At 47.3% G+C, this 23,681-nt stretch overlaps 1 protein-coding gene across 4 annotated transcripts in view; it reads right to left on the bottom strand.

Annotated features, from left to right (window-relative positions):
- The window catches only part of TRAK2 (trafficking kinesin protein 2), a 704,082-nt gene that overhangs the window by 305,497 nt on the left and 374,904 nt on the right, over window positions 1–23,681 (bottom strand). For 2 of the 4 annotated variants that reach the window (XM_078680219.1, XM_078680218.1), the window contains one exon: window positions 1,750–4,468. The exons of the other annotated variants lie outside the window; for them this stretch is intronic. In XM_078680219.1, coding sequence (XP_078536345.1) covers window positions 3,796–4,468 — 673 coding nt within the window. In that variant the 3' untranslated portion in view covers window positions 1,750–3,795. Of the gene's footprint in view, window positions 1–1,749; window positions 4,469–23,681 lie in introns of those variants that run through there. 4 annotated transcript variants of the gene reach the window in all.

The raw sequence follows: 23,681 nt of genomic DNA on the forward strand, positions 1-23,681 counted from the left end.
TTCCTGGTTTGGGGATGAGGGCTATTTCTGCCGTACCCATGGAGGGCTTCGGCCCTTACGTGTTTGAAAAGGAGTTGTATAATCGCAGGAGATATGGCTGAAGTGGTGCAATGAACATACGGTAAGCCGTCTGGGCCTGGGGTCTTTCCGAAAGGGAGGTCTTTTAACATCACCGTCAGTTCCTCTACAATGAGAGGGCCATCCAGTTGTTTGGCGTAGTGTGGGTGTATTGGGGTCCAGGGGCACTGGTTCAGAACATCGTCAATATGGGCATCCGCCGTGTAAAGGGCAGTGTAATAGGTCCTAAAGGCCTTGCGTTTAGCCCGCTCCGTGGTGACCCGCTTTCCATTCGGCAATTGAATGTTCGCTGTGTGGGCCTTCGCCACGCGCGCTCACAAGTGCTTCACCAACAGTCTACCCACTTTGCGCCCCCCCCCTCAAAGTATCGTTTTAGAGCGAGCAGGGACCGCTCAGCTTTATTAGTGGACAGGGAGCGTAGTTGACCCCGGAGATTTGCGAGTTGCCGCCGACATGCGAGTAAAGAATGTGCCGGATCCTGCTTCTCCAGTTTCGGAACGTCCTTGGAGAGGCTATCTTCCAGGCGGAGGGCTTCGTGCGCCCGTGCAATCGATATAGACGTGATGTGGCCATGGATTGTGGCCTTGAAGGCATTTCACACCACAGGGAACGGGGTCCAGGGGATTTGCAGCAGGTGCACCTACACCTCTGCCGGTGGGCAACCTCTGATGAGCACAGCTTTCGCTTATCTGCAAAGGGGTTGAAAGCAGGGCCTTTGGCTGCAAACAACCCTCTGCTTCTGTGTTAATTGGATGGTCTGGTCTCTTGCGAGGATCTAAGCCTTGTTCTTAGTCGGTGGGTAACCCCTGCTGTTCAAGGTCTTTTGCCTTGTGCTACAGGAGGATGGCTGCAGAGCTTGGACTGCAGCGATGCCCTGATCACACCCCGCGGCATATGACAAATCTCTGTGAGGTGCATATCTCATGACTCTAGTGAGATCACCAGTGCATCGCTTCAAGTGCCAAAATGGAGCCAAAACCTCCAACCAATGCTGGAGAGCCATGAAAGTTTTCAGATCCAACCTGACACTTGGGAATATTCAACTGGTGAGGAACCTGCACGTATAAGTATCCATCAGAAAAGGCTTTTCATAAGGCAACTCTGAACACTGGCGCCATCGTTGCCAGTGTTGAAAGAAGAAAAGAAAAAAACAGACTAAATGCCAAATAATTTCTCATTCTTAATGCATCTGGATTTGAAAGCCCCAATGCTGAAAATTAATCTGTTGGCACTCACCGCCTACTTAGAGCCTAATGAGCCATTAAGGTAGGTCTAGATAATCAGTCACTTGCTGGTAGATTACTAAAATTGAAGACTACAATAACCAGGTAAAACTTGATCAACGCCCCAAGTACAACATTTGAAACAATTTAATCTCCTTAGTGCATTTGTCATTGTCCCCATTTATGCTTACGTGACGATAGTTAACTGTGATTCCATTTTGAAATGGTCACGATTTTGGTTGTCTTGATCTCCCCTCGACCTGCTCTCCAGCAGGTGACTGAAAATTATGTTGGCGGTGTTGCCAATACTTCCCTAAAATGGCGCTATGCATCTTAATGCTTCATTCATAAACAGGGGATGGAAAAGACTGCATCCTCCTATTACATTAAACAATGACCATACAAGCCTGTTTTTATAAATAGAAGTAAAAAAATAATGGATCAGGCCTTTTGTACTTGCAAAGGAACACATTTATTGCAGGTAGGAGTAGACAAACACTGAAGTACAAGGAGTTACGTTTAATTGTGTACAGAGAATTCCAATGGCTGTTCCATGCGTTGTTGAGCGCATTCTTGGGCAAACATTCGGTACATCGAATGTGAAAATCTACATCAGTACACAGGGTTTCAGCAGCAACAAAACATAGTACATAAAAGTAAAACAGACGAAAAAAAGTACATTAAAATTGCATAAAACACTGAAACCAAGTAATTTAGTATTTCTCTTAATATCTGACGTTCACCAAAACAGCAATGTTCTGATGAATGGCAATAAACCAGACAAAATGATAGCTATACAGGGACAAAAAACCTGAAAATAGTCAATGTATTTCCTCTCATCTTCTTTAGACACAATAACATTCCAAAATATGGTATTTTCCCGTTGTGGATCCCTCTCACTGCCAACTTCAAAAATATATGAGATAGGCTCATAATTGCACCTGATGCAATCCACAACATAAACCCTCTTCAACTGAAGACTATGATTTCTCAGGCGCCTAAATTTAGGGTTTCTCTTTGGAAATTGTTGGAAGTCAATCCCCGGTAATAAAACACTCCTCTTGTATACGTGAGCGTGTGCATGTGTCTCAACTGGACATTCAAAGTAGATTCCTAGGATACATTGCAATTATTCCTCCTGTTTTAAAGCTGAAAATAAATCAAGAATGCACCTATTCCCCCTCAGAAAGGTGAAAAGGAACTTCACAGCCAAGGGAACACACTGATTTGTGCCAGCTGTGTTCAAAGCCTTGCACTGAAAGCAGAGTGTAAGCCTCCAACTCTTCAACAAAAAGGAGCCTTTCCTTCAACATAACCCGCACAAAAGTGAAGTCTCTACAGAACTCTCGGCGTGTGAAGTTTCTTAATTGGTGCAATAAAGTACTAATTTAGGGTTGCATAATAGGACTCCAACTTCGGAAACATTTATAGGTTTGGCCTCACTTTCGAACGACATTAAAATATGCCTGAGATCATTTTTTTTAAAGTTTTGCTCATTTGTGCAAATATGAACGGTTTAGTAAAAATATGCATAGCACACGTTTAAAATATGCCAAAGATACAAAACATTTCAATCGCCTACTTCAGAACTCCTACTTTCTAATGATCGCACTTCCTTCCATGTGCTTTGTGTTCCTGAGACGCTATTCTTTATGAAAAGTCCAGCAAAGCAACACAATTGTTGCCTTGTATAAAATAAAAGTCTCAAATTCGGACATGCCTAAAAACACATTCTGCCTGCCTCTTTGTGGGCGGGGTATATACATACAGTACACACTGTATATACAATGACAATGTAAAAGCCAGGGGATTAACCATTTCCTTCTGCCAACAGACCATGTGTTCTAGGGTAGAATGGGACATGAGGCTCTGATATGGAATAAGATTTCCCCCCATTTCTCACCATCCCAATAACATGTTTGTAGAATATGATTCCCAACACAGAAAAGAGCTGCAGACAATCTAAAGGAATGTTCCTGATTCTAGAAAATCTTTAAATATAGCAAAAGCATACTGCAATATTCACACGTTTTGCCTCTTCTTTCCCTTCTTATACTTGGGTTGTTAGAATCTGTGCTTGAATAGATTAATACTTCATAAACTCGAGCTTTGCCACCCTTTTGTGTTTCCTCATTTGAAGGTTCATCGGTTACCTCCCCGGCTACTGCCTTAGTCATTTGACTCAAATGGCTTAAAGGGCCCTTTACATGTACCTTACACTTCCAACATTCTGTGCTTTCCCCTCTTTATTTAACATACCCAAACCCTCAACAACATCCATTTGACATCAACTCCCACCACATCATACTCTACTTTTTTCAACTTCCCTTGAAATAAAATCCATTGTAATCAATATTTGCTTTCCCACTTTCGGTCTTGTTCAACACTTTCCTAAAGCCATGTGACTCTTCCTTTGACATACTCCATCCTTCTTTGGATGCATTTCCATTAAAGCACATATCAGAGTGCTTGCCATCTCGTGCCCATCATTCACCTAAAGGTCTGCTGTCTTTCTGTAGTCTTCCTTCAAAATGTCCATTTTTGGTGAGGAAGTGCACACTGGAGCTGCAAGACTCCCGATTACAGTCGGGAGAGACTGGTTCCTTCGCAGTCCGCCCATGAGTGCGCTCCCCGTCCCAAGAAACACTGTAGAGTCCTGTTTCCTCAACCCATTTTCGGGTACAGACGGCTTCACTACTCTGGCAATGCCCAGCCTCTTCAGTCTTTCGACCAGATTCATTTTCAGCTGCCCCAAGTCAGGAGGGTTTCGAGGAGGTTTCAGACCATACATCTCCTGCAAAAATGTCTCTGCTGGACGGGAGGCCAGAAAGTTTTCAGAGACATTTACTCTGGGCTCGAATGGCAAAGGAGACTGGAGAGGAGAGTGGGAAGGGGAATTTGGAGGGGTGGAGGGAATCGCCAAGGTTCTTGGGGGCTGTAGGCGCAGTGGTTCTTCAGCGGGCATGGTGCTGCAGACCTTAGCAGAGATGCCCTGCTCTTGCAGGAGCTTGGCCAAATTGCTGGTACTGCTGAGTGTGGTAGTGGACTCTCTTCTCTTGGAAACAGAATCGCCAACGCTCACTCTGCAAGACATAGCTGGAGAGCTCGCACCTGTACTGGAAGTGCTGCTGATGCAGTTCCCAAAAGAGGAGGAGGAGTACATGGCACTACAAATATAAAAAGAAATGTGTTAATATCACACGTTGCATTAGTAGATTGAGCACTTGCCAGTTTAATAAATCCAGTGTCCTTGCAACAGACTGGTTCAAAATGGGTGAAGTGCTAAGTAAACAAACACAGGGAAGCAGGATTGTGAAAGCGTCTCTCAGTAGATGGGAAATATTTTGTTGCAATGTTCAATAAGCATTTGTGATCACCAAGTCAATAAGGTTTACACATAATGGGATGAGAATCCACACCAGTCCCTGGCTTGCTATAACAGTGAATCAGCGACCAAGATAGCCTTAGATAAAAGAATCTGAATACTTTATTCAGAGGTGAAATGTTTAGAAAACCCCTTCCAATTCCGTTGTCACAATTTATTTTATTTATATAGTGCTTTCACCAAGGAGCTGTGCATGTAAAACTAAAGGAATATTAAGGAAGGAAATTAATCATAAGAAAATGGACTGGAAGTTTCCTAGAAAGGCTTCAGAAAGAAGGTGCATCTTCAGAAAAGAAGAAAAATAAGTCTGGGTGGCTGCAGAACACTGCAACAATATGAGTTCAACAAGCGTAATCAAACTGAACAAACAAAACAAGGACTGGGCACAGAGACATTGAGTCAATCGACACAGAGAAGGGTCTACTAATGACAAGGAAGGGAAAAAAGGGCTATCTGTATATAAAACTTTATACTTTTGCATTAATAATACTTTGCGCACTATGATTTTGGGGGAAGCATTCACCACAGATTCAACAATTGAAATAAATAGTTTTAGAGTTTACACCTAGATCGGATACACAACCGAACACTGATCGTATAAGTATATGACCGTGCATTAGACTGGTGTAGCATTTTGAAGCATAGCCCTTTTTCCCGCATGCTTGACCCAAAAGGTATTCTTCTGCTTTGGCATTGAATGGGATACATCAATTCACCAACACAATCATACACACCTCTATTTGAAAGTCTCTTCTGCTTCAGACATTCAACGCATCAAACACTGGTTGCACATTGTCCAGACTTATTTTACTACAGCAATTTGGCATCTTCTTTGGATGGAAGAGCAGTCGACATCTGATTCCAGAGTGACATAAGGAAAAGCTGGCGGTAGCATCAGCAGTTTATTTTGTGACGCCCTATTTTCGGTGTCATTGTGTCCAGATCCCAAAGTTCAGCAAAGTAGTCAACTTAATTTTGCCTCCTGCCTTAAGAACTTGGTCGATATGGTGCGAAAATTGGTGGGTGTGGGTATGTGTTAATCTAAAAGTGGCATTTAATGAGGGTTTAGAATTTTCTAATGCGTTTTGAATATGTGCGTTCCATTTGACGTTATTGACGATGGATAGGCCTAGGTATTCGAAGATTTTCACTTCTTCTAGTCTTGTGGTATTGATCATATAACCTCTCGAGGCTTTTCTGTGAAATTCATTTTTGTTTTCAGTGTATTTTAGCATATGTTCTTGGCAGTATTTGTTCACTTTCGTCTGGGTTGCAGTCAACATCTCTTTGTAAAGGTATTTTGTATACAGGGAAAATCGGAGTGGCCAAGCATCTGTTTAACTCCACACACAGTGGCATATTTGTATGGTCTAGCTTGACAGCGCAGCGGTCGCCAGGCAATTTTGTGAGGAACACTTGAGAGGTTTATGGCTCCGCCCACATGTTGGGAGCCAGGAGTACATGTTGTGACTGGGCAGAAGTTGTGTGCTTCCCTTAAAAAAAGTGTTAGCCCTCCACGCAGCAGTGCTCATTTAATTTATCCAGCTACCTAAGCTTGAACTTTTAGGGGCACACAAGACACTGTAAAAGCTATTGAAGTGTCTTAGACAAAGTATAACAAGAGGGAAACATCATTTACTCCGAAGGTATCACCACGCATAACGTTTACCACGCTACACTTACCACGTAAACGTTTTTTCAACGCGGGTGCCTTCCACGACCGTCTTTACCACGCAAGTACGTTCTGCGTGGGTTGGGGAGAGACGTGGTATTCCTTCCAGTCGTTCTGCGTGGGCTTGGGGGGGCTGGGGGGGGTCTCCCCCCAAAAATAACAAGCGGTTTACTTAAAAAAAAAACCGCACATTATTTTTGAAGTATAAGGAAAAAGCCTCCCCCACGTGCCGTGTACGTCAAAATAGCAGTCCTTTTTTTATTTTGGTAGACGTGTTTTGGCGTTTGTTTCCATGGTGGATGGAAGTAAGGACTGCTGGTGAAAGACGTGCAGGTAAGACGTTTTTTACGCGTGGTATAGTCCTTCGTTGTAAATTCCAGCGTGGTAAAGCCACTTGCGATGTAAAAATCGCGTGGTAAAGCCATGCGTGGTAATTGTAAGCGTGGTATAATCATATATTCATAACAAGATACGGCTGACAATGTATTAACAGGGGAACCGCATAGAGCTGGTAAAGATGGCTGTGGTCTATATACAAAAGGAACTGAGGATTAGAGGATAGGTGTATACAGGTTATGTTAAAAATACTTGTATGTACATCTATTTTTTTTATACACTAGCTCGAGCGAGATGCAAGACCACAGCTTTTAAGTACAAGAATACTGCCAACGGCTGTAACAATAATAACTCCTATCATATGTATGTGGATATGTCAATTATTTGAAAATAATAAAGGGCTAAGCAAAAGAAGTGTCTTAGAACAAGAACATTTATGGAGTATTTCTCTGGCAGGAGCACAGATGGGAGGTGGGCAATCATTAATCTACATGGATGTTTAGGCTTGAAATTTCAACTGTCACCTTAACTAATATTATTCTACAGTTCTTCGCTTCCACACAAGTGCATATCCCTTTCCATGCTATTTACTTGTAATGCATCACATTACCATACAACATTAATTTAAAGCTAGAACTATTAGCATTGCCAATGCTTTAATGAGCGACTCTTTACGGTATAGCCTAACCTGGGATGTTGCAACTCAGTACAATTTCTTTATATCAGGGACAGTAAAACAGGGTCTTAGCCCATATCACCCATTTTCACTACAACCTATGTCTCTGTAAAGGTTAGAGGCCGCTGTAAAGTCCACATAAGCTACATACAGTGGCATCTTTTTTGCCATGCTGTATCTGTGTATGATGTTGAGGAAGGTAAATATTTGGTCAGTCATGGTCAACCTCTCCTAAATCTTTCTTGAAGATTTAGTATTTTTTTATTTAAAATCCAATCTTCAAAAGCCCTGAGTAGCAATTTGGCCTACATTTTGCAATCAATGTATTTGGCTGATAAGTCTGTAAGATGTAGGGTTGTTTTCCGAGCCCTTCTTGTACAAAGGCATGATGGATACGTTTCTTACCTGTAATCCTAGTTCTCTGCCAAGGCTATACTAAAAGTCATAAGCACTGAATAGTCCCGACCATTCACGGGGACCCTGTAGCATATACAAAAATACACACCAATATATATATATGGAAAATGCTACTTACCAGTATGCATCTGTTCTTGGCATGTAGAGCTGCAGAGTTACACACTGTGCATAGATCGCCACCTAGTGTTGGGCCCGGATGTTTGCAGTTTGTTTTTGTCCTGAAAAGTTCTTTGGAAGTCACGAGATAGGTGACTCCTCCTTTCGACCACATCGCGCATGGGCATCGCCTCCATCCTCAGATTGTTTTTCGCCATTAGGGAAAGGATGGAGCTTTGCAAGAAAAGGAAGGATGTCCCTGTAAGCTGTATCTAATTAAGATAATACTGGAACAGACAAGGGTAGCCGGGGAGGCGGGTGGGCGTGTGTAACTCTGCAGCTCTACATGCCAAGAACAGATGAATACTGGTAAGTAGCATTTTCCGTTCAAGGCATATGAGCTGCAGATTACACACTGTGCATATATTGTATAGCAGTACCCATTCTTAGCGGCGACCACCCCTATCTGTTGCAGTAGTTTGAAATAATGTTTTGAGAACAGCCTGGCCCACATTAGCTTGTTGTTTGGTTTGCACATCTACACAATAGTGGTTTGTGAATGTGTGCGGTGTAGACCATGTAGCTGCTCCGCAGATGTCATCTAGAGGAATGTTCCCTAAAAATGCCATTGACGCCCCTATTTCCCTAGTAGGGCGGGCTTTAGGAGGAACAGATAACGTACGTTTAGCTTTGTGGTAGCAAATCTGTATGCATCTAGCTATCCCAGATTTTTATATGGGATTACCCTTGTGTGGTGGTGTGAGAAGTTGGCCTGGTAGGGGATGTTTCCAATTCTGGAACCACCTACTACCTGACCAAACAATCCCTTATGGTGTCTGGTTGTAAGTCAACCTTATTAGACAAGCTATCCTAGGGGTAGCATGGACTAAGCAGCCTAAAGGCTTAACTTAAGAGGTCGTGTTAAGCGAGCTGTTTTACCACATACAATCCTGTAATACCAAATGAAAGGACACCACACAAGTATATATTATAAAAATAGAATAACATCACCAAGATGGCCGCCTGGCAGCAGCTCCCGTGAAGAGCTCCTGGTGCTGGGGATTCCCTTGGGCTTTATCCCTGCTTGGCACATACCAGCTCGTCGGATCTTGCAGCAGAAAAGTAACTGGAGCATGTAACTGGATTGGGAAGTAACAGGATTGCCCTGAAACTGCGTGAACGGGCTGGGATTCAAGCCCTCGCCCCAACAACGGACAACACCCACTGAAGGAGGCAAGACCTGCTGAGCCGGCACTCGGACTGCGGAGCTATCGCAACCGGCCACCAGACCCGTGCCTTTAGAAACACCACATCGCGGCGCAGCTGAAGACCCGGGGAACAGCTGAGTCGGCTCGGCGGAGGGTCCCGAGCCAGCACCGCCACAACAGAGGAACCCAGAAACACCACACTCTCCTCGAGGAATAGCGGAGACCAGCCCAGCTGCACCGGGACCAAGGTGGACCGAGCACCGAGCACCGGACCCATCCCCCCCCCCCTTCTCTAAATTGGCAGATGCTGGCCGCTACAGGGGTACAACGGACAACAGGCGCAGCAGGGGAGCACCGCGGGACGAACACCGGACCCCGCCTCCACGCATGAGCTGAAACAACGGACCCCCCTCCACCCAGAAGCCGCCGATTGCAACGGACCCCCTCCCCCCACCCAGAAGCCGCCGTAGCCGCCGAAGCAACGGACGCCCTCCCCCCCCCAGAAGCCACCGACTGCACACCGGGATGAGGACAGCACCCCCCTCCCCGCAGTAAAGGAACTCTCCCACCCGCCCCGCAGTAAAGGAACACCAACGGACTAGAGGGCTGAGAGGAGCAGCTGACGCCGGCATAGAAATAATTTGCAGTCACTGGTGAGCACATTAGCGTGCAGCGGACACAGTCCTTATCTACAAGAGAAGGTATTTATGTACATTTTCTTTGGCTCTGAACTTTGCTGTACTTGTACAAAATGGCGGGGGTCGAAAAAAACAAGAACCTAAGGCCATAAATCACCTTACTGTGCCCACGAGAGTCCATCGGGATGAGTCTCCCCCACAGAGGGAGAAACGAAACTTATCTCACTGCTCACAAGCATGGAAATAGAAAGAGGACTAAATGTCTGATCTCATTGCTCACAAAGCATGGAAATAAATAGTGGACTAATGTCTCTTCTCCCCATATGTGGTGGCCATTTTGACACAGTCTCCCCCCTCGGACCACCATCGTGGCTAATCATTCTTTTGCACCTTATGTACTAAGATCTGGTCTCCTCAGGCTATTTCTAATCGTATTTGACACTGTCCCTGTAACCCCCTTTCCTTCACCTGTGACACAACGAACGCTACCTCACACCCAGCTTGGAACTGGGCTTGCTTCAAACGGAACCTGGAACCTCTCCACTCTGCTCACAGGCAATAACAACAAATAAAGGACTAGCGTCTCCAGGCGGCCATTTAAGACTGACCTCTCTCTCTACTCAGCGGCCATCACGGACTAGTCATTGCCTTTTACCGCAGGCTCCAATTTTATTTCAAGTATTTTATCTTACTGTCCTATTACTTACTGGATCATCCTTAGGCTTTAGGCATTGCTTTCACACTGCCATCGTATATTCTAGTGTTATATTGTTATTGCTGCTATATATATGCACTCTTATGGGACTTAGTAACTCATTAGTAGTTTAGCCCTATTACAGCCTGTATGTTATTGTATTTTTTATTGTAGTGCTATATTGTTATTACTGCAATAAGTATGCACATTTAGGGGACTTAGTAACTATTTAGTAGTCTAGCTCTATTCTAGCCTGTATTTTATATGCGACAAGCTGCACATATCTCACCTCTATCCCCATCATTCACTGTCCGCTTCCACATTTATTTATTTTCTTATTGGGTTTTCATTGTAAGCTACGTCATGATATTGCACTGATTATTACTACCTCATCCAACTCTCTCTGGTAGGCAAACCGCGCCCAGCCACTTTCTAAGCCCAGACTACATTGCTGCTACCATGTACACTCTGATATGTAACTAAGCCTCCACCTAATAGGCCTTACCTCGCATAGCTGGTCATACGGTGTAAGTTGACTGCTACCTTGTATATAGGATACATCTGATAAGATGCTCCCACGCACTGGCTGTTCGGGGATCACACTGACCTCCACCCCCTACATCTATGCTCACTCACAAGTGTCCTCCCTGGCCTTGTAACTAGCGGCTGACAGCGTGTACTATCGCCCTAGTTCAGACACCTAACACCACAGCCTCTCTAAAATGGAGCTCAACGGCAAGCACACTTTTAGAATTAACTACCCCTCCACCCCTCTCTCCAAAAATGCCACTAAACGTTTCAAACACAACTTCTTGAGGGCGCACCCGGAAACACCCTTTGCCGACACCTACTTCTCATCGGGCAATGGAGCCCTGAATACTGATTTCATCTTCCACACCTCACGCAGAGCCCAATGGAGAAAAACTTTCCTATCTCTACTCACAGTCTCCATCACCAAGAGAACAGCCCATGGCTCAACTCTCACCATCACACCTTCCCACCTCTTCCCTGGCAGGTCTACCATTACAATCTATAATACCGGGATTGTCCTGATCCAAGCCACGGACAAGAACCTGGAACTACTAGACAACCTGTTCCCCAAGTTCAAAGAGCACCTCTCCAAGCTGCGGACCCGAACCCAGAAGTCCGCCAGCGCTATCCCCCCCGACCTCGCAGCCACCACCTACTACACCTCTACCCCCAGCACCCCAGTAAATGGCCCACCTGCTGTTAACGCACGCCACTCCCCAAGGACAGTCACGGATATCCCCGCCGCACATACTAGTAGCCCCTCCAACACGACACTTCTTATCCCCACCCACACCCCCTCCATCCATCTCCCCTCGGACAGATCATCCCCCACCCACAACACTCCACCATTTGAACAAGCCATCGCCCAAAGTTTATCCACCCCCTCTCATCCCCCCCTCGACAGACACCTTTCCCTCCCCATCTCTCTCTCCACTCCCACCCACGTATCTCTCACACCCGACACAACAACTCCCACCCACAACACGCCTACATCTGCACACACCATCACGCGGAGTTTATCCACCCAACAACCCCATCCCCCCCACGGCAGACTCCTCTCCCTTCCCCGCTCCCTCCCCACTCCCACTCATAACGTCATCCCCCTCCCAACACAAGATACAGAACATACCTCCTCCCTTACCCTAGCACCCCCCTCTCTCCCACCTCCTATTCTTAGCCCTCACTACCCTCCTGTCTCCCCCACTGTCTTCAACCTTCACTCACTCTTCTACTCACCTGTATCGTCTCCCACTGAAGTCACTATCTATGCTTCCCACCCACCGCCTGCCTCACCTTCACCACTCACACCCCTCGCCCACAAACACGTCCACACCTTGAATACCATCCCACCCATTAGCACCGCGGAACGCCTCAACAACCCTCCTGACTTGACCTTATCCACACTCCAACAAGTCAAGGAAGAAATTTTACAAATCAAAAAGGACATCCACGCAATCAAAGACCTTCTCTCCTCACAGCCCAGTCTACCTCCCACCATCCCATTACCCTACAAACGACGCACCCTTCCTACATACACTCGCCCCCGACGACTCCAGCAATGGTCCACTATCCCCGTTCGCAATAACTCCCACCGCCCCCGTCGTGTTCTCAGCCCCTTGTCGGACCTCGACCTTTGCTCTCTCCTACACTCTTATGGCCCAGGTCCGGTAAAAGGTCTTTCCAATTCCCACATCCCCATACCCACAATTCCCACAAACGCTCTGAGGCTCCCAACACTCAACAACAGAGGCTCCGTCCCTAACAACCTCAGGAAAGTTCCCATCACACTAGAAAGCTCGTCCACCCTTCTCTGTCCCAAACTCAAATGCATCCTACTAAACTGCAGATCGGCCCAGAGACATTCCTCCGACATCGCGGATCTTGTCTCAAATAGGGAGCTAGACCTAGCCTTTCTAACGGAAACATGGCTCACTGAAGCCTCCACCCCGATTATGGACATACTAGTCCCCCCCAATTATCACATCATTAGGTTGGACAGGTCTCCTGGCAAGACGGGCGGGGGAATCGCATGCATTGTTAAGAGCAACATCTCCGTTACTCAAGTCACCTCCCCCTCCCTTTCCTCCTGTGAACTTCTCTGCCTTGACATCATCAGTGAGGGCAAACAAGTATGTACTTTACATCTCATTTATCACCCGCCTGGTGACAATCTCGTATTCACCCAACAAGTCATGGACCTGATCTCTTCCAACGCCGGTCGGCAGACCACTCAAGTCTACCTGGGTGACTTCAATCTCCACTGGAACGATCAGAAAGACACTGCAGTGAATAGTCTAAAAACTTTCCTCAACGCGCTTGACCTCACCCAATTATGCGATAAACCAACACACGACAAAGGCGCGATACTCGATCTCATCATTGCCAAAGAGAACGCTATTCTATTGGAAGCGATTCTACCCTGCGACTGGTCAGATCACCACATTATCACCTTCTTTATCAACGAAAAAGTTAAACCTAACTCTACTCAACCAATCAAATCCAAAACATTGAAAAGGGATCTGAAGAATCTTAACCCCTCCACCCTACCTCCCCACATCGGCAACCTCCTCCTTCCCCCTTCAGGTGCCTCAGATGTTCAATCACTGACTGACCACTACCTTGACTCGATGAATACAATAGTCAATGAAGTCGCCCCTCTGCAACTGAAGAGAGTCTCCACCAAAACCTCTAACCCATGGTATGATGACAGTCTCAATGACGAAAGGCGTAATATGCGAATGGCAGAGCGCACCTGGAGATCGGTCCCTTCAGCACTGCATCTCAAAAAGCTCAAGAACAAGAGAAATGCCTACTTTAGGAAAATAAAGCGCACAAAGTCGGACTTCTTCAGCCGCCAGTTGGACCAAGCGAAGAATAGGCCAAGAAAACTGTTCGAGTTAATCAAGACCCAAACAAAGGCACAACCCACACAAGCAAATAGCACAACAAACGACACTCCACACTGTGAAGCCTTCTCTGCTTTCTTTAAACATAAGACTGACAACATAAGAAATGGCCTCATAATGGATGTAAATAGATACTCCAACTACACCAGAATGGCTGACACTCAACCTAAAAACAAGGCATCTTGGCAGTACTTCGATACCTACTCGGAAGAAGCTATACACAAACTGCTCTGCACTTTGAAGCCCTCTAATCACCTCACAGACCCTCTACCTGCTAATGCGGTAAAAGACTTTATCCCCTTGCTCCTCCCTCTCTGGACCAAGATCATTAACAGCTCGTTGCGACAAGGACACATTCCAGACTCCCTTAAGGTGGGGCAAGTCACGCCTATACTCAAAAAACCTACAGCTGATCCGTCTGACCTAAACAATTATCGACCCATCACCAATATCCCCACCCTGGCCAAACTGTTGGAGAAATGTGTCCAACTCCAACTAACAAAACACATTGATAAATTTGACCTCCTCAACCCTCATCAATCAGGTTTCAGAGCGAAACATAGCACGGAAACAGCTATGACACACATAATTGATGACGCCCTCCAAATTCTGGATCGTAATGAGTCCTGCCTCCTCATCCTTCTTGATCTCTCGTCAGCATTTGACACGGTCAAACATGAGAACTTGTTGGAGCTGCTAAGTACTAGGATGGGGCTATCGGGAACTGTTCTCAAATGGTTTTCGTCTTTCCTTCACAACCGGTCTCAGAGGTTCAAGATCGACAATGTACTATCTACACCGGTGCCTGCAGATCTTGGGGTTCCACAAGGATCCACCCTCTCTCCTACACTGTTCAACCTCGTTATGGAACCCCTCGCCACCTTGCTTCAAGCATCCAATGTTCAATTCCATATGTATGCTGATGACACGCAACTCTACCTAAAGTTACAGTCCCCGGAAGATATCAAACAGCTGAATTCCACGCTTATTAACGCCCAATCCTGGCTGGCCGATAATCACCTCAAACTAAATGCTCTAAAAACTGAGTTCCTACTCATCTCACCTCCGGCGAAAATCTCCACCACCCAAACCTGGCTCAACAACCTAACAGCACTCAATGTCCAACCTACCATCGTGGACTCGGCGAAATCCCTAGGCATCACACTCGACGCCAAGCTCGACATGCAGCAACACGTCAGCAAAGCCACAAAAGCAGCTAATTTCCAAATTAACACGCTGAGGAAAATTAAACCCTTCCTCCCTGCCAAAGACTTCCAAACTGCTGTACAAGCTCTAGTCATCCCTCGAATAGACTACGGAATTGCGACCCTCAGCGGTCTCCCGCTATCCACAACAGCACCCTTAAGAGCCTCCCTGAACGCTGCCGCGAGACTCATTACTGGCTCAAGAAAGCACTCGCACATATCCCCAGACCTAAAGTCTCTAAAATGGCTGCCTTTTGAAGCCAGAATACACCTAAAAATTGCAACTATGACACACGCGGCCGTGCACCACAAGGCACCCTACTACCTCGCTCAAAAGCTGTCTATATCAGGAGGGTCGAGATCCAATAGGAGTACTAAAAATCTACTCCTGAAACCTCGTAGATTTCGGAAAGCGAAAACTTACAAACGCTCCTTCTCAGGAATGGCACCCAGGATCTGGAATGCGCTCCCTCCTGAAACAAGGCTAATCACCTCCACTGCACTCTTCAAGAAAGAGGTGAAAACAATGCTTCTGGCCAATATTTCCTGATCGCTACAGATGTTGGGTCAGAGACTCTGCATTGCTTGTATCGCTGCTCTGCCTATCCTCGACTTGTTGGGGGCACTATTACGCTACTCTATTACTACCGACCAAGATATGATACACGTTGGTTTACTGATCCACCTGTACGCCATGGTAGTGGGATCAATGACCTGTGCTGCTATATAATACTCCCTTACCTGATCATATATGGAGTGGTTTTATGTTTGTTTTTTCATCCATGTTATTACCATGTTACTTACCATGTTATTACCATGTTATTACCATGTTACCATGTTACCTACCTGATCATATATGGATTGGTTTTATGTTTGTTTTTATCACCCATGTTATTACCTTGTCACTGATTATTATACTGTTCCCATTATCTCTGTTTACTCTGTTGCCCCTTCCCTGTCTTTGTGAAGCGCTCTGATATCTGTAAGGATCTTGTTCGCGCTATATAAAACTTTGAATAAATAAATAAATAAATAAATAAATATGTGTTTATTACTAAAAACAATCCCCAGTATTCTTTATGAATAAAGGGGCACAAGCGTTAAATCAAAAGCACTGTTTAAACATACAAAGTTGCACAATTATGGATGAGGGCGGGTGGCCACTCAAACCATATACTAAACAAGTGGTATAAGAGAGACCACTCGAACAGTGGTTAGGCCTAGGGCCTAGGGAATCGCTGGGAGCAGTCAGGACAAGCAATGCTGAAGTCGGGAATGGCCCTCGGGATTCGGGAGATGTGCGGAAAGCGCACGCATGCACCAATGTTAACCAATGGTGCGTAAAAGTCATAGAGTTAAAGTTTAAGGACACTTCCGCTGAACCTAGAGGAACAAAACTTAACACACAGACCCTAGAGGTGTGCACCAGTGTGGGAACACCGGCGGAGCAAAGTTACCTCACCCACAGGAAGTGGGTGCACAGGGTCGAAGTGGCGTCGGGTTTTGACACGCAGGCTCTTGGTGCTTGAAGCTGAAAGGGCTGCAGGCGGGTTAAAGATGAAGTGTCCGGTGGAGTCCAAGGGTGGACTCAAGTTGTAGAGTACCTGAAAGCAGAGGGGACAGAGTCTGGGTCACTCAGCAGTGACCAGGGTGGAACCAGGACGGAACCAGGCAATGTCGGGCGCAATCAGGTGGTCGTCGAGGAGCTTCTCTCCGCTGTCACGTGGGCTCTGGGGCATCTGCGACGTCCAGGAGCAGGTCACGATCTGTCCCACGCAGGCTCTCACCGTCGGTGCAGTCGGCTTCAAGTTTGGAGCAAACAAGCCTTGGTAAGAGCAATCCACGCGGGATCGGAAGATTGCTTCTCACTCGGACCAGGAAGGTCAGAGTCGGGGCTCCTCTTCAGGGGAGCTGGTGTGGATCTGGAGCAACCAGATTCACGAGTCTTCTTTGTAGTTTCGTCGGCACAGGGACCACTAGCCAGCTGGCAAGTGACCGGGCCAACGCGTTGAGCCAAATAGAGCCAAAGGGCCCCACGCAGCACTCGTCGAGTGTGGAGGGCTGAACTTCGGCTCAGGAGCAGCTCAGGGTGGGGGCTTCTCAAACCCCGGTGCACAGCTTCGAGGGTCACTCGTGGGCTGCACGGTCAGCGTCTCGTGGTCAATTCAAGATGGCGTGCCCCACGCTTCCGGTCGCCTCCACGGGTCTCAGCTTTGCAGGGACTGTGGATCGGGCTGTTGGAAGGCAGGCAGGCTTGATCTCGTCGATCTCAGTCGCTCGAGCTCCGGCGGGAACTGCAACTAAGTAGACGTCGAGGGCTGGATGGTGCCTGCTGCTGCAGGGTGGTCACTCCTTGACCACAAGGGAGATTCTTCGGGCTTCCACGTTGAGATGGAGGTCCAAGGGTCCAGAGTTTCGTTTCTAATGTTTCTTCCAGGAAATCTGATGTGCATTGGCACTGCTCCCACTCTTATTCCAATCTGGGGGGCGTGATTACCTGCTAGGTCCCCTCCTATGGGTGGGACCAGGAAGTGGGTGGATACACCCCCTTCCTTTGATCCAGGCCGCCCTGGCACGAGGGCTGGAGTGCCCCAGAACCGGTTTGGCCGGATTATGCAAGGGGCAGCCTTGTGCGCCCCAGGCAGTGTCTGGTTTCTTTCAAACCTCCCTGCTACAATACACTATCTCCTGTCTGGAGGGCGGTGACACCCTCCTGTGACAGGAAACCCTTTGTCCAGGACCCATTTGGTCGAGTTTCGGTCAACTGCAGGGGTCCAGACATTTGTCTGTGGCAGAGGCATCCATTTTGTGGATCTTCAGGTCTTTGGAGAAATTAACCGCATTAAAGTAAAGTAACATGTCTTCCCCCTCTAGAGGGGTGGAATGCCATCCCCGTCGCCAGAACTGGCGAGGGGATGGTATTCCAAATCGTATGACACCTTACACGACATGTTTTGATAAAGCCAAACCAAAGTTGCTAAATAACCGCGAGGATTATAAGGCACTTAATAGTATATGGTATGGCATTATCCTGAAACAGCTTAGGGATTTGTTCCCGACAGCTGCAGACAGGCTTAGCTCATGCTAGAGCTCCATCTCACATAAAACCACGCACTCAGCCTCCAGGATTGATGAGGCCTACTATAGGAGTGGCTCACAGGTTTACATGTGTCCAGATATAGGTTTAGATATAGATATACTATACCTAAGCAAGGGGTGTTTACACCACCTTACCCCAGCTGAGTGATCAGCCAGTTGTGTCAATTTAAGAACCAGCCAGGGGTGGCAAAAGATATGCTGCAGCCCCTGGTAGGCCTTGGTGGCCCCTATGCCCTGTGCACCTATAGTGCATTCTACAGGGGCTGACAAGGAGTCCATTTCCAATTGGTATGTGCCTATAGCACATGTGTCATTAATTTAGTGAGAGAACAGCAGGCTGGGGGTCTGATTAGCAGGCCCACAGCCTCAGTAGTCGAAAACCAGTGAAGCAAAAAGCAAAAATTTGGGGTGACCATAGGATAGCAGACCCTACTCTCCTACACAACCCCCCCCCAAACGCAGGGACATTAAACTAACCTTGACCAGATAAGTCTTCATGTTCTAAGTGGAAGTACCTGGAGAGACCATCTGCATTACCATGGTCAGTCCCTGGGCGGTGCTCCACTGTAAAGTCCATCCCCTGTAGGGAAATGGACCACCTGAGCAGTTTGGGATTTTCACCCTTCATCTGATTAAGCCATAAGAGGGGCTTATGGTCTGTCTGCACCAGGAAGTGAGTTCCAAACAAGTAGGACCTCAACTTCTTTAATGCCCAAACCACAGCAAAGGCCTCCCTCTCAATGGCTGACCAACGTTTCTCTCTGGGAGTCAGCCTCCTGCTAATGAAAGCAATAGGCTGGTCTTGACCATCTTGATTAAGTTGTGAGAGCACAGCTCCCACCCCCAACTCAGAAGCATCTGTCTGAACAATGAACTGTTTGGAGTAGTCAGGACTCTTTAGGATAGGTGCAGAGCACATGGCCTTCTTCAGGTCTTCAAATGCCTTCTGACAGCTAACTGTCCACTGAACCTTTTTTGGCATCTTCTTGGATGTCAAGTCATTTAATGGTGTCACTATAGACCCATAGTTCTTCACAAACTTCCTGTAATACCCAGTCAGGCCCAAGAAGGCTCTGACTTGTGTCTGGGTAACTGGAGGAGCCCAGTCCTGTATGGCCTGGATTTTGCTTTCCAGTGGCTGAACCTGGCCTCCACCTACTAGGTGGCCCAGGTATACAACCTTACTCTGCCCTATCTGGCACTTAGTGGCCTTGATAGTTAGGCCTGCCTTTTGCAGGGCCTCCAAAACTTTCTTCAGGTGGATCAGGTGATCCTCCCAGGTGGAGCTAAAGACAGCAATATCATCTAGATAAGCTGCACAAAAGTCATCCAACCCAGTAAGGACTTGGTTCACCAACCTTTGGAAAGTGGCAGGTGCATTCTTCAAACCAAAGGGCATTACCACAAACTGATAATGTCCACTAGGGGTAGAGAATGCTGTTTTGGCTTTTGACTCCTCAGCTAGTCGGATTTGCCAGTAGCCAGCTGTCAGATCAAATGTGCTCAGAAACTTGGCAGAAGCCAATCTGTCAATGAGCTCATCTGCTCTTGGAATGGGGTGAGCATCTGTCCTAGTGACAGCATTGAGACCCCTGTAATCCACGCAAAACCTCATTTCTCTCTTTCCATCTTGGGTATGAGGTTTTGGCACCAGGACTACTGGGCTGGCCCATGGGCTCTCTGATGGCTCAATCACTCCAAGCTCCAACATCTTTTGCACCTCAGCCTTGATGCAATCCCTGACATGATCAGGTTGCCTGTAGATCTTATTCTTGACAGGCAGACTGTCACCAGTGTCCACAACATGGGTACACCAGTCAGTCTGGCTGGGTGTGAGTGAAAACATTTGCCTGTGAGCCTGCAAAACTTGTCTGCAGTCCATCTGTTGCTGGTCAGTGAGGCTGCCTGCCAAGGCTACTCCATCAACTGAACCATCATCAGGGTTCTGAGAAAGCAGGTCTGGGAGAGGGTCACTCTCTTCCTCCTGTTCCCCATCTGTGGCCATGAGCAAGCTCATGTCCTCCCTGTCCACAAATGCTTTCAAGCGATTCACATGGATTACCCTGTGAGGGCTCCTGGGTGTTCCAAAGTCTACCAAGTAGGTGACTTCCCCCTTCTTCTCAATAATAGGTTGGGTCCACTCCATTTGTCTTGGAGTGCTGCTGGAGCCACTGGCTCCAGTACCCATACCTTCTGTCCTGGTTGGAACTCTACCAGCACAGCCTTTTGGTCATGCCAAGCTTTCTGTAATTCTTGGCTGGCCTCCAGGTTTTTGGATGCTCTTTCCATGTACTCAGCCATCCTGGAGCGGAGACCAAGTACATAGTCCACTATGTCTAGTTTGGGCTTTTTGAGAGGTAACTCCCATCCTTCCTTCACCAAACACAATGGACCTCTCACAGGGTGGCCAAACAAAAGTTCAAAAGGGCTGTAGCCAACCCCCTTCTGTGGGACCTCTCTGTAAGCAAAGAGCAGGCAGGGTAAAAGAATGTCCCATTTCCGCCTGAGCTTCTCTGGTAATCCTTTTATCATGCCTTTAAGGGTCTTGTTAAATCTCTCCACAAGCCCATTGCATTGTGGATGATATGGGGTGGTAAACTTATAGTTTACTCCACATTCCTTCCACATTGCTTTCAGATAGCTGGACATAAAATTCGTCCCTCTATCTGATAGTACCTCCTTAGGAAAGCCCACTCTTGAGAAAACTGCAATGAGGGCCTTTGCCACCACAGGCGCTGTGGTGGTCCTTAGGGGAATAGCCTCTGGATACCTGGTGGCATGATCCACTACCACCAGTATGAATCTGTTCCCAGATGCTGTTTGGGGGTCCATTGGACCCACAATATCAATTCCAACTCTCTCAAAGGGGACCCCCACCACAGGTAGTGGTATTAGGGGGGCCTTTGTTGTGCCACCTGACTTACCACTGGCTTGGCAAGTGACACAGGAGCGACAAAACTCCTTGACATCCTCTGACATGTGAGGCCAGTGAAAGTGTGGAACAAGCCTGTCCCACGTCTTGTTCTGGCCTAAGTGTCCTGCAAGGGGAATATCATGGGCCAAGGTAAGGAGGAATCCCCTAAACTGCAGAGGTATAACCAACCTCCTGGTCATGCCAGGCTTGGGGGCTCTAGCCTCTGAGTAAAGGAGTCCCTCATCCCAATACACAGTATGGGTACCTTGGGCATCCCCAGCAGCCTCAGCAGCAGCCTGCTGTCTGAGGGGTTCAAGGGAAGGGCAATCTAATTGAGCCTGCCTCAGGTCTGCCCTTGAGGGTCCCCCTGTCCCCAGAAACTCAACCTGGTCAGGTTCAAGCTCCTCTGAGACAGTCTCCTCTTGGACTGCAGAATCAGTTTCCTCTGAAACTTGATCCTCAACCTGGGGCAAGGTGGAAGGCTGGGCCTTTCCTCTCTTGCTCCTTCTCTTGGGTTGTGGCTGGTCTATTGTTTCAAGATCCACCACTGGTTCAGGAAGGCACTTCTTAGCCTGAGCCCTTGTCATGGCAAGGACATGCTCTGAAATCCCTAGCATTTCTGCATGAGTCCTGTACTCCACTTCTGACCATGCTGAGCTTTCAAGGTCATTGCCTAACAGACAGTCTACTGGTAGGTCTGCACTCACCACAACTTTCTTTAGGCCATCAACCCCTCCCCAGGAGAAGTTCACAACTGCCACACTATGGGAGGTAGTGGAGTTGCTGGCGTTGGTCACTAGGTAGCTCTCACCTAGTACAATCTGTCCAGGGTCCACAAAGCCAGGTGTCACCATGGTGACACTGGCACATGTGTCCCTGTATGCTTGAGCCAGTTTCTCATTAATTAAGGGAGTCTGCCTGTATTTGCCCAGGTTAGTGGGGCTTACTGCAGTGGGCAACTCAATGTCCACATCATACAGGAGAACTGCCTGTGTAGGGATTCTGACTAGGCCAGATCCTACTTCAATACCCAGGGTCAACCCAGCTACACCCTTGGACTGTGTTCCACCACTGCTTACTGTACTTGGGGTTGCAGTTGCTTTAGGAGCTGTAGTGGTGGGAACTGGATTTGCCTTGGTGCACTCACTGCCCCAGTGTGAAACTGATTTGCAGGTATTACACCAAGGTGTCTTTGGACCTTTGTTCTTCTTCTTCTTGTTACCATTTTGGGAACCACCCTCCTTACTATTAGTTTGGGGGCCTGAAGACTTCTGGTCTTTTTCTTTATCTTTCTGATTCTGATTACCACCCTTCTGGTCTGTTTTCTTCTGGTCACCACCTTGGTTCTGGGGTTTCTGCTTAATCCTTGTTCTGACCCATTTGTCTGCCTTCTTTCCCAATTCTTGGGGAGAGGTCAGATCAGAGTCAATAAGGTATTGATGCAACAGCTGGTTTGTACAGTTATTAAGGATCTGTTCTCTCATTATAAGATTGTACAATCCTGTATAGTCTGAAACTTTACTTCCCTGCAACCAACCCTCCAAAGCCTTAGTGGCACACTCAACGAAATCAGTCCAGTCTTGAGTCTGTGCTTTTTGGGTGTCTCTGAACAACAACCTGTATTGCTCAGTGGTTAGGCCAAACCCTTCAATAAGAGCACTCTTCAAAACAGAGTAGTTTTTGGCATCCTCAGGTCTAACTGTGAGGAGCCTGTCTCTCCCTTTCTCAGAAAAGGAGTACCACAAAATTGCAGCCCACTGATTCTCAGGAACCTGCTGTACCATGCAGGCTCTCTCAAGAGCAGTCATCCATTTGTGGATGTCATCCCCTTCTTTAAAGGGGGGCACAATTTTGGTCAGGTTTCTATTATCATAGGCCCTGTCTTTTTCTCTTGGAAAATTGCTGCCACCAGTGACATCTAAGCCACTTAATTTCTGCTCTCTTGCCAAGGCAAGTTTAGCTTGAGCTAAGGTAAGTTTAGCTTGACTCAGGGCTACCTCCTCTCTCTCTATCTGGAGTCTGACAGCCCTCATCCTAGCCCTATGCTCAGCTTTCTGAGAAGCAGTCATGCCTCTCTCTGATTCTCTGGAGGCACTAGAAATATGAGAGCCCCCTGAGGGAGATCTCACTCTTCTGTTGCCTGGGAGAATCCCATGTGGGGTTCTGGGGAGGTGCTGGCCCTCTCCATTCCCCAGTAGGTCCAAGTTGGCCTGGCTAAGCCTGCCAACTGGAACCTGGCTACCCTGATCCTGTACTTCTAAGTCCTCAACATCTGAGTCTTCATCTAAGTCACCATCATCCTCCTCCTCCTGAGGGGGATCAGTTTCAGGGGGGTTCCCTCCACTTCCTGTGTCTAGGGAAGCTGCCTTTGCCTTTTCTAAGTCATCCTGTTCTAGGATTTCTACCAGGATTAGGCAAGTGGGGCTTCTGCCCCTTTTAACCCTCTTGCTTTGCACAAGGCAATCAAGTCTCTGCGGGTTAGTTTGTCATATCCAAAAGTTGCCTGGGTAGGGTCAACTGTCACAGGAGCAGACCCTGAGGCTTTTCCTGTGTCAGACATGGTTACTAGTGAGGTGTAAGTGGTGCACTTACCTACACTAAGT

This window comes from Lissotriton helveticus, chromosome 3_1 (assembly GCF_964261635.1).
Source record: "Lissotriton helveticus chromosome 3_1, aLisHel1.1, whole genome shotgun sequence".
Taxonomy (NCBI): domain Eukaryota; kingdom Metazoa; phylum Chordata; class Amphibia; order Caudata; family Salamandridae; genus Lissotriton; species Lissotriton helveticus.